This window comes from Microtus ochrogaster, chromosome 7 (assembly GCF_000317375.1).
Source record: "Microtus ochrogaster isolate Prairie Vole_2 chromosome 7, MicOch1.0, whole genome shotgun sequence".
Taxonomy (NCBI): Eukaryota; Metazoa; Chordata; class Mammalia; order Rodentia; family Cricetidae; genus Microtus; species Microtus ochrogaster.
Window position 1 is genome coordinate 12,576,350 of NC_022014.1, and position 11,493 is coordinate 12,587,842.

Here is an 11,493-nt window from a genome sequence, read left to right on the forward strand (position 1 = left end):
GGTTAGTATGCCCCAAGGTTGTGGGTTTGATCTCTGGTGCCACATTTTTTTTTTTGGTTTTTTGAGACAGGGTTTCTCTGTAGCTTTGGTGCCTGTCCTGGATTATTTTGGTTTTTGAGACAGGGTTTCTCTGTAGCTTTGGTGCCTGTCCTGGAACTAGCTCTTGTAGACCAGGCTGGCCTCGAACTCCCAGAGATCCGCCTGCTTCTGCCTCCCGAGTGCTGGGATTAAAGGCATGTGCCACCACCGCCCGGCCAAAGTGTCATTTTTGAAGACTGTTTTGCTGTGTAACCTAGGCTGACCTCAAAGTCCAGATATTCCTACCGTGAGCTTCTTCTGCCTCAGCCTCTTAGGGATACGTGCTTAGCGTTCCCTCCCCTAAGCTGTCTGCAGTTGTCTTTGAAGGAAGCATGCTCTTCTGTTCTGTGGATTCTTCACAAGGATTTTACTGATTGCTTCCTTTTAATGTGACTTAACATGCTTTCCAGTTTCTTGTATGTCCTATAAATTAGCCACTGAGCTCTGCTCTATTCTTGAATTTAAAATGTCTGAGTAGAAGCAGGGATAAGATGGGTTTAAGGCTGCGAACATTACGTGCAAATATCTGGGGAAGTGTACTGCACCTGGATGGTGCACACAATTAGATAAACATATATCCCCAGGCCAGAACAATGAACATACCCATTGGTGGGGAATGTGTTAACACCATGTGTTATGGCCTCAGAGATAGTAAGAAGGAAAGCATAGACTTACACACAAGTCACTGTGTACACATTAATTGAAATTCATGTTCTGCTAGGACAGGATGGAGCTGAAGATACTGTGGCTCAGTTGGTGGAGTGCCTGCCTAGCATGCATGAGACCCTGAGTTCCATCTTCAGCCCCACGTAACTGGACATGGTGCTGTACACCTGCAATTCCAGCCTCAGGAGGTGGAGGCAGGAGGATCAGGAGTTCAAGGGCCACACAGAGTTCCAAGTCAACCTGGGTTACGTGAGGTTTTGTCTTAAAAAGAAAAAACAAAACATGCAGGGTATAGAGTTATGTGCAAAATATATGCCTCGATGCAAATTAACATATACATCCCACATAGCTGTTGTTGATTTACATTTGCCTGTAGAAGTAACCAACATGCCAGGAGGAAAGAGACCTAACTGGCAGACCTGTGTGGGCCTCTCTTAGGGAGGGAGTGGTCAGATGCTTTCCTGGAGAACTTAGTAGTAGGAACAGTCCACTGCTGCCTCTAGGAGCTGAGGAATTCTAGGTAGTAAGCATGTTTGCTCTTACGGGGAAGAAGAGGTTATTATTAGTCTCAAGCACTGCCTTTTGTCCAACTATATGAGGAAGCCCTGGTGCTCTTGTCTGTCAGAAGCTAACATCTCAGGAACCCTCACGTTAGAAAAATGCTGAGATCCTTGTTTGAAGGTAGGGGAATCGAGGGCCTGAGAAACCACCGAGTCTGACTGCTGCTTCCTTTCTCAAATATGTATATATCTTGTCAATTTCTTATTTTTCTGGAAAATTGAAGGTCATAGTTTTCTCCTTGGCTGTTGACTGGGCCCTATCCAGGAGTGACTTGCTCTTGGAATAAAGAATCTGCTGAAACAGTGACTGGAAAAAAAAATGTGGTTTTCATTCAAAGGCTATTAATATCTTTCTTCTTCATGATGTCACAGGGCTGGTGTATTATGGTAGAATGCTCTTGTTCCAGTGTCAGAAGGGCTGTAACATCTTTGCCATCAGTGGCCCGGACTAATGCCTCTGACCACTGCTGCTGCTGTATGTCTAGGTTCTGACTGCCTAACAAGAGTCAAGTTCTTAACACTCTGGACCTTTGGAGCTAAAGCTGTGTGTGGTGGCGCACATTTTTAATCCCAGCAGTTGGGAGGCCCAGGCAGAAGGAGCTCTGTGAGTTGAGGATAGACTGGCTACGTAGCAAGTTTCAGACCAGCTAGGGCTATATAGTGAGACTGTTTCAAGGGATGGGGGAGATACCATAGAGAGGGTGGCTAGGTAAAAATGTCTAAAGGACCCTGGAATGAAGACAATGAAAGAAAACTGAAGGACTGTGCTGTGGCTCATTTTATCATTACAATAGAATTTTAATTTTGCTTTCATGTCTAATATTTCCAGATCGAACCTTGCTCCAGAGACTGCATACTGGTCACTGTTATGGGCTGCACAATCTAACAGCAGTCCATCATTTTCATGTAGCACAGTTTGGGACTTAGCTAGATCTTCCTTTCTCCTGCCCGCTTCTTTCTTTTCTCCGTGTTTTGTGCTGCAAATATTGGTGTGCAGGGTAGATGGCCTTCCTTCTTTGCCTTATGACTCTGAGGTGGTTTCCCAGAGGTGGCACCGACTGCGTTTGTACCCAAGCAGTTGTACCATTGTGAAGTGCTATGAGTGAGTTGGCAGTGCTGGCAGGGCATTCATCACCCACTCAGCAAAGGGCTGTCTAGCTTGGTGTCTGTTGCAGTAGGGTCAGCTTAGGGAAATGGGTTTTACTGGATTGCTGAGCAGCACACTGGCCTGGAATATGGCCGAAGTTGCTTAAGCTGAAGTCTACAACATGGGACTCTACAGAGTGTGTACTGGAAATGCTTAGGAACATTGATCTGGCTTTGGGCTCAGTTGCATAGAGGTGCTTAGGGAGTCTGTAGGACTGTGTCTGTACAGCTCTCCTTCACAGAGGCACTCCAGGGACATTCCAGGGTTGGCTGACCATGGGAGCCATCCTGAAGCTCCCTGTGGATCTGATGGGCCTAGAGCTGTGTGTGTAGTCTGTCTGGTAAACTGTCTGTGTGGAGGAAACGCTAGCATATGGCATCAGGAAGACCTCTCAGTGTGTGTGTGTGTGTGTGTGTGTGTGTGTGTGCGCGCGTGCGTGCGCGCACACGTGTGCACATCTATCTGAACAGAGACCTCGATGGGAAAGGATTTGCCTAAGTTTGATTCGGAGCAGCTGGAAGGGCTGAGAGATGCCTTTATTCAGGTAGTAGAGGTTGAGGGAGGGGCTTGGAGTGAGAGAGCAGCGTAAAGACTGTGGAGATAGGGACCCCTTCTCTGGTTCTGATTTCCACTTTGCCCAGGAACCCTCATGCCTGGCAGAAGTGCTTCTCTTACCCCTCTCCCCTACACCCTGCCATGTCTGGGCACCTTTTCCTGAGGAGGGAAACTTACCTAGCCCCATCCCATTCATTTTTCTTTTCTTTTTAAGGTTTTATTTTACATTTTAAGATTATTTTATGTTTTTTGTATGGATGTTTTTCGTGCATATATGTCTGTGTATCACATGCATGCCTAGTGCCTGCAGAGGCCAGAAGAGGGTGCCAGATCACCCTGAACTGGAGTTACAGACAGTTGTGAGCTGCCTTGTGGGTGCTGGGAATCAAACCCAAGTCCTCTGGAAGAGTAGCCAGTGCTCTTAACTACTGAGCCATCTCTCCAGCCTATTTATCTTTCTCATTTGAAACAGTCTCAAGTGACTTAGGCTGGTCTTGAACTTGTTATGAAGCTGAAGATTACCCTTGAACTCCTGATTCTCCCGCCTCTAATATCCGGTGGTGGGATCCCAGGTGTGCACCTACAGTGCGGGATCCCAGGTGTGCACCTACAGTGCGGGATCCCAGGTGTGCACCTACAGTGCGGGATCCCAGGTGTGCACCTACAGTGGTATACACATGCATGGTTTAGATGTTTCATGTGTGGCAGGCAAGCCCTGTACCAACTGAGACACATCCCCAAACGTTCCATTCCATTTTCTGTGCCTGTGTTTGTTTAGCCGACGTTCCACTCTTTCTTCTTTCTCATGTTTTTTTAAGCAGAAGCTCAGCTGGGTGATATATGACCAGCACTTGGGAGGCAGAGGTAGGAGGATCTCTAAGTTCGAGGCCGGCCTGGTCTACAGGACAACCAGGACTAAGCGGTGAAACTCTTGTCTCTGAAAAAAATAAAATAAATAAATAAAAGGAAAACACCACAGTGACTGTGGTGGTTTGAATAAGAATAAGAATGGCTCCCAGGGCCCCCATAGCCTCACACATTGAATGCTTAGTCACCAGGAAATTTGAAAGGATTAGAAGGATTAGGAGTTAGTGACCTTTGAGGCCCCAAAACCCCATTTTAGGCTTAGTCTCTCTCTCTCTCTCTGCCCCTGATCAGGATGTAGCTTTTAGCTATTTCTCCAGCACCATGTCTGCCTGGTACCACATTCCCTGCTACAATGATTATGGACTCACCCTCTGAACTGTAAGCCGGCCCCCAATTAAATGCTCCTTTTATAAGAGTTGCCTTGGTCATGGTGTCTCTTCACAGCAACAGAACAGTGACTGAGATAGAGGTTGGTACCAGGGACTGGGCTATTGCTGTGACAGGCCAGATCATGCTGCTTGTTGGTAGAATGTGGACTTTGGACTAGAAAAGAATTTGAAAGCTTTAAATGGGCCTTATTGGGCCATCCTAGTAGGAGCATGGAATACAGTACTGAGGGTGATTTGGACTGTGGGGCCCAGCTCAAGGAGTTTCAGGGGGTACGAATATTAGTAACTGGCCTAGAGACATTGTTGTGATATTTTGGTAAAGAATGTGTGTGCTTTTCCCCCTTGTTCTAAGAATCTGTCTGAGGCTAAGTTGAAAAGTTTTGGATTAATGGTGTTGGCAGAGGAGACTTCAAGGCAGCTGAGCATTAGAAACCACTCTTAATAACGAGAAGGAGGCTGACCTCAAATTCATGGCAATCCTCCTGTGATAGTTTACTGAGTGCTATGATTTTTAAATATTCACCACCAAGCCTAGTTTCTCCAATCCATGATAAGAAAAAAACAGACAAAATAAATCCCATAAAAATTAGAAACAGCAAGAGCCAAGTATTGTGGCACCTTTAATTCCAGCACCTGGGAAGCAGAGGCAAGACAGATCTACACAGTGAGTTCTAAGATAGCCAGTGCAACATAGAAAGACCCTGTCTCAAAAAACAAACAATAGCAAAAATAAAACAACCAAAAACTCAACCAAAAAGCCTCCAGGGTACTAGGGATGCCTTTCCTTGTAGAGTGCTGGTTCCAGAGGTAGCTCAGGGACTGATTCTCAGCATCTTCAGCCTGTTTTCCCAGAATGCCACAGACATAAGTGAGGACCAGACAGCAAGATCATCCACGGCCCAGCCAGTTCCTGGATGGTTTGGGCTGGATTTTTTCCCCCCATCTCCAGGAAAAAAAGTCTCTATCCTCTGCTGGCTACTCCTGGGAGGTGAAGCCACCCAGCTGAGAATGTTATTTACCCCCACTCCTGGGTAAGACCTCTCATTAGTTCCTTGAATCCTCATAGCTGGGCAGTATGTGCTTTCCCGTGAGGACCCTGGCCCCCAACATTGACAGGTGCTCCCCAGGTAACTAGAAGTATGTAAGAGGGTCCGGGGTGGAGCTCACTGCTCCATCCTTTGGGGGCAGTCCTCCAGTTGTTCCTTTTATCTGTGGCAGTCCTTCCCATAGTATTTTTTTTTTGGATACAGGGTTTCTCTTTATTGCTTTAGAGCCTGTCCTGGAACTTGTTCTGTAGACCAGGCTGGCCTTGAGCTCACAGAGATCCTCCTGCCTCTGCCTCCACTGCCCAGCCCCATAAAATATTTTATCAATATGACACAGAGTTAGCCTTCATTTTAAATTGAGCATTCTAGTGCCATTTATAATGAGTGACCATCACTTCTGTCCTGTTCTAAAACATTCTTATCACTCAAGAGCCATCCACCCGCCACCCACTCCTGCCCCCAACCTCCCCTGTCTCTGCCTCTGAGTTTTTCTGTCCTTTTGAGAAGGATAGCACAAACTCTCACTTTCTCATTCCTGCCACCAAGATGGCAATGTGACCTGATAATGTTTGAGTGGAGACTCAGGCAGAAGTTTGGGATAAAATTTATATGGGACCATTGGAATTTAAACACTAAATTAAAATTAGCTCTTAAGGACAGGGACAAGGAAAGGCCATAGGGTGCCGTTTGAACTGGGTTGTGGTATATCACGTGAACATATGACCTCTTGTGTGGAGTGCTGGGGATGGAACCCAGGGCCTTTCCCGCACTAGACATATCTATTACTGTGTGGAGTCCCTTCATTTTGAGACCTTAATTTTGATGGTGATCTAAGAAGAAATAAGGAAGCTTGTTTGGCTCACTAGCAGCTGGTGTTAGCTTACACTGTCCCTGGAGATAGCAGGAAGACTAGGGTTCACCTCTGGAGTGTAACTGAGACATGGCTGTTATTGCAAGGTATTTTGTGGACAGGTGTGGTGCCAGTGTCAATGTCTTCTCCCCCAGCCTTAGTTCTGTCTCTGAGTGGAACCCTTTCTCCTTCTTGGTCAAGGATTGTGTAGATCATTTATTGACCTAGCCCACAGTTGGGGCTCAGGAGATAGTGTTGACTTGACACTCTTCCTGTGGAGTTTCAGTGCTGGAAGCCGTAGGGCTTCTGGGCTCTGATGCATGCATGCGTGTGTGCTGCATTCTCTGGTTTGTCACTGGAGAATGTGAGAGAGCACGTTATGTTTCTGTGTGCCAGTTTGTGCAGGGTTCTTTCTGCATAATGCAGGGCTAGTGGCACACACACTCTCGTACAACAACCAGTGTCTAGAGAAGGGAAGTGACTGCCTTGTCACATGGCCAGCAAGTGGCCTGGCTAGGATGAGGACTTACATCTTGTGACTTCCTGATGCCTGTTCCTGCCTTCATAGCCAGGGGCCTTCCTCTGTACTTCCTGCTACTGATACATGGAGCCGCCTGTGCACCCTGTGTCTTGGACACTCTCTTCCCAAGTCTGTGCAGGGATAAGGTGACCACAGGTGCCCTGCTGGGTCTGATCGTCTCACTGGGATTCATGACGGTAGAGATCACTGCCAGGTAGAGCTTCTAGGCTGAGAACCTCTAGGGTGTGTTTCGCAGGGCACATGATGACCTGAGTTCAAAACCTAGTACCCATGTGAAAATGCCAGATGCAGTGGAGTATGCTCATAATTGGAGACTGGGAGGCAGAGATAGGTGGATCCCTGGTGCTCCCTGGATTACCAGCCTAACCTGAGACCCCGCTCAAAAGGAAAACAAACAAACAAGCCCAAATGGACAGCTCCTGAGGAATGAAACCTGAGGCTAAACTCTTGTGTCGGGATGCATATGCACACACATGTACCTGCACATACACAAACATACACACATCCTGTGTGGTGCACACAGATGCTCCCACTCCTCACAAATTAGTAGTTGTGGCTGGGCACATGGCTGACTAGGAGAGTGCCTGTCCAGGGAGGTAGAAGAGCTTTTTCTTTTTCCTGATTTGTTTTTATTGTATTTTAGTCACATACATTTCTGTTATGATGAGAATAACATGGTAGAGGCATTTCCAGGGTGAAACTGTCATTTCTAGTTGCTACTGTCCAATGTGAGGAGTTATTGAGTCTGTTACTTGGAAAAAGGAAGGAAGAAAGCTTTACTTTCCATTTTGGTGTTAAGAGGGAAGAGCAGAAACTGACCCTTCTGCTAAGTGAAGAGAGGGCTAAGGAGAGGCACAGGGGCGAGGGGTGTGAGGGTCTGCTGAGAATCCGGTGTAGGGCTGCCTGTCAAAGCCTCTTTCAGCAAGTAATTATTTCTTGAGTGTCTTCGTTTTATCCCCCGGCTTGGAGGAAGGCAGGCACCATGATGTGATTCCAGCACAGACTTCAGGGGCCAATGTCTTCCATCAGACTCACACTTGCACCAGTTAGTGCCCAGGTTAAAGCAGAATCTTAGCCTGCTAGACTGGTTTGAAGCACCCTCCATGACCAACTAGATGCTCTCCTGCCCTGTCTGATGGTCCTGCCCACCCCAACCCCAGGAGACTTGTAGTCCTGTCTGATGGTTCTTATGCCTACCCCTGGCCCTCTCATCCTGAAACACAGAAGCTGAGCTTGTCTTGCCTCAGCCTCTCCCCTAGCTGTTTGCTCTGCATGGAATGGGCCCTTCTATAGCTGCTGCTCTTCTTTATGAAGAATTCAGCTCCCATGTCACTTGTGCAGAGAGCCCACACCGTGCTGGCTGTAGTGGCTTTTCCGGTCCTCTCTTCCTGCTTTATTGTTGTGGTTTTTTTCCTGTCTCCATCACTGTTTATTACTCGTGTGCTAATGCACCACTTTCTCTCCCTAATATATGAGAAAATGACTTTATACCTTTTCATTCCCGTGTCTCCAACAATCCTCCTGGTGTGGCCCAGGATTGAGGCCACTGAGTAGTTCTGTTCCTGTTGTTCAAAGTGACTGCTCTGTGACTGTGGCATTGCTATCTACAGCCTAACTCTGTTGATTGGTGCCTCCCGGCCTCTTATTGAGCATCTATGCCACCTGTTAGTGGTCTACCTGGTGCTGAAGGCCCCTTCCCTAAAGCTCCTTAGTAAACATTTGCGTGTGCCTTGTTCTAGTGGGAATCATTTGGGAATTTATTTAACTGTAACAAACCGACCAAGCACCTATTTTGGTTTGAACAGATGTGTTTTTTGATTGATGAGAATTATTTGTGGTATTGACTTAGCATCTCACTGCCAGGCACACAAAGGAACCAGGAAGCTCCTTTGTGGTTCTCCTGGATTTCCCTTTGGGCATGTAGTTCAATGGGCAAAGGACTGCTCTGGCTCAGAGTAGTAAAGTAACCCAGGCATGAGGATTGAGGAAGGAGCGACACCCTTCGCCATTTCGCAGGGGATAGCATACCAAGCACACTCTTGCTTGCTTCTTACTGACCAACCTGTTGATGTTTGTTTATTTTTAAGACACGGTCTCAGATAATCAATCTAGGCTGACCCCAGACTCCTTTTGTAGCTAAGGAAGACCTTGAATTCCCGACCATCCTGTGTCCACTTTCTAATAACTGGTGTGTCCACTATTTCTGGTTCATGAGGTGCTGAACCCAGGACCCCACACATGCTAGACTAGCATTCTGTCGACTGGGTCACATCCCCAGACATCATTGACCAACTCTGTAAGGTCAGCAATAGCTGAGAAAGTTAGCAACTAGGTTTCCCAGCCTGTCTAGCTGATAGTAGGGGAAAAGGTAGTAAGACCATCCAAGGACAGTGCCTGCCATTCCAGGCAACTTACAGGCTACTTCATGGGTAGGGGCAGCCCTACCCTCCAGGACATGTTTGACAATGTAGGAAGCCAACTCTGTGTGTGTGTGATGGGGAAAGCATTGCTAGCCAATAATCTTGAAGAGGTGGGTCTTAGTTAAGGCGTGACTTCACTGGGACCCAGGTAAAAAGGTGTGCACCTCCGTGTGCACTCTGCATCTTTTCCCAGCAGGACATTGCTGTGATTGGACTTCTTGTTTCCTGTTTCATGAGTTTTCCCCCTTATAATAAATAAAATATAATTGTTTTATCCTTAGCTAGCCTGATTATTTTTACAGTTGGCATGGTTATTTCTATGTGTGTGTGTGTGTCTATGCGCACATGCTAATGGTATCCACTGAGTAGAGGCCAGGGACATTGCTACATTCCCTAAAGTATCAGTAGTATCACAACAAAGAAACTGATACGTTCAATCTGTGGAAACTGAGTTTAACTGTTTTCCTGTGATGTAGTACCTCATTGTAGTGGTATAGATCGTTAGTGCCCAGTTTGTCCACTTACTTTGTTAAAGATGAATAGAGGACTGGGCTTGTTTGTGGACAGCCATGTATTATGTCAAATGTCAGAAAGTCTTTTTTTTTCTCTTTTGAGACAGAGTCTCTGTAGTTCTGGCTATCCTGGAATTTGCTTATGTAGACCAGGCTGGTCTCAAACTCACAGAGATCCTCTTGCCTTTACCTCCTGAGTACTGGGAGGTAAAAGCCTGTGTCACTGTGCTTGGCATTGCGTGCCAGAAAGCCTTAATCAGAGTCTAGTTATCAAATAGAAGTAATTAAACCCCATTTCATTTCAGGGTCACAGAATGATGACAAAAGGCAATTCCTGCTGGAGCGACTGCTGGACGCAGTGAAGCAGGTAAGAATGCACACAGCAGCCTTTTGTGTGAATGTCCGAAGGTAACGTAGAAGTCATTTCTTCCCTTTTATGTGCACAGCTTTATTTTGTGTCTGGGAATGGTTTTGGGTTTGTTTTGAGACTAGGTTCAGCAGGTCACCCAGGGTGGCCTTGAACTCCCTAAGTAACGCACATTGGCCTTGTACTTTCACCTCAGCCTCCCAACTGCTGGAATTACAGCTGTGTACCACCAAGTCCAGCTATTTCAGAGAATGGCTAAACAAAGAGTTTCCTTAGGGAATGACTGAGCAGGGAAGGCAGTAAGAGTAGGGATAGAGGAAGTTATTGGTTTGGAGTTTCAAAGTCTATCCTTCAGCAATGACGGTCTTCATTTCAGAATTTGATTTCCCAGCAGATTTGTTTTAGGGCAGCTCTTCAGAGGTGCTGCCTTGCAGTTACGACTCCCAAAGTACAAACGCCCTGAGCCTCTGTTGCCAGCAGCTGTGCTGGCTTCCTGATACGCTGCTGTGGCTGCTGATGCTGGCTTGCCTGACACTGTAATGCTAGCTGTCATCACATGTCAACCTTGTGCTAAGAAAGGCTGAGCAAGCCAGGCAGAGTAAGCCAGTGAGCCGTGTGTTCCATGGCTTCTGCTTCACTTCCTACCTCAGTTTTCTGCACCAATTTCCCTTGGTGATGATTGCGATGTGGACATGTCCGATGAAATAAACCCTTTCTTGCTCGGGTTTCTTTTGGTCATAGAGTTTATAGGCCTAAGGTCGTCTCTTCTCCCCTGGAGTCTGGCCCTCCCTCTGCACGGGATGCTGGATGAATCACACTTGTTAGCACAGGTAGAGTTTGGTCTGCAGTTAATCCAGAACACAGGACAGCAAGAGAAGGAATGAGTTCAGTGGCTGTTCATGTAGCACCTAAAGAAGCAGGTTGGGGCTTCTGGTCACAACTTCTCGGTTATTCTGAGGAGTTGAACTGTGACATTTATCTTAAAAAACAAAAAACAGCAAATGTATTTATCTATCTATCATTTACCTACAATTAAAATAGACCACTTGGCATGTCACAAATTCTGATAACAGTATCCTTTTTTGATTGTATGTAGTTTTTAATCCTAAGTCTCATAGGATGCAAGTTTGCTACCCATAAAAAAGATTTTGTCTTTAACATGGAATAGTGAGCTGGGAGTGTGTACATGTATGTAATCCCAAGATTGCTGTGAATTTGGTCACAGAATTGGCTGTGAATTGGATGCAGAGTGAGACTGTCTCAAAACAAAGCAGATCAAACCAACAACAACAGAGGCGAAGGTGAGGTGACTATGTGGACTGGGTTCATGGCTGAAATGGTTAGGGTAGCATTGTAGCTCTGATTTTTTTTTCGAGACAGGGTTTCTCTGTAGCTTTGGTGCCCATCCCGGAACTAGCTCTTGTAGACCAGGCTGGCCTCGAACTCCCAGAGATCCGCCTCCTCTGCCTCCCGAGTGCTGGGATTAAAGGCGTTC

General features: G+C 46.5%; 1 protein-coding gene across 1 annotated transcript in view; it reads left to right on the forward strand.

Annotated features, from left to right (window-relative positions):
* Snx29 (sorting nexin 29) overlaps positions 1–11,493 on the forward strand; it is a 442,208-nt gene that overhangs the window by 6,970 nt on the left and 423,745 nt on the right. The window contains exon 2 of the mRNA XM_013347415.2: positions 9,937–9,998. Coding sequence (XP_013202869.1) covers positions 9,937–9,998 — 62 coding nt within the window. The remainder of the gene's footprint in view (positions 1–9,936; positions 9,999–11,493) is intronic.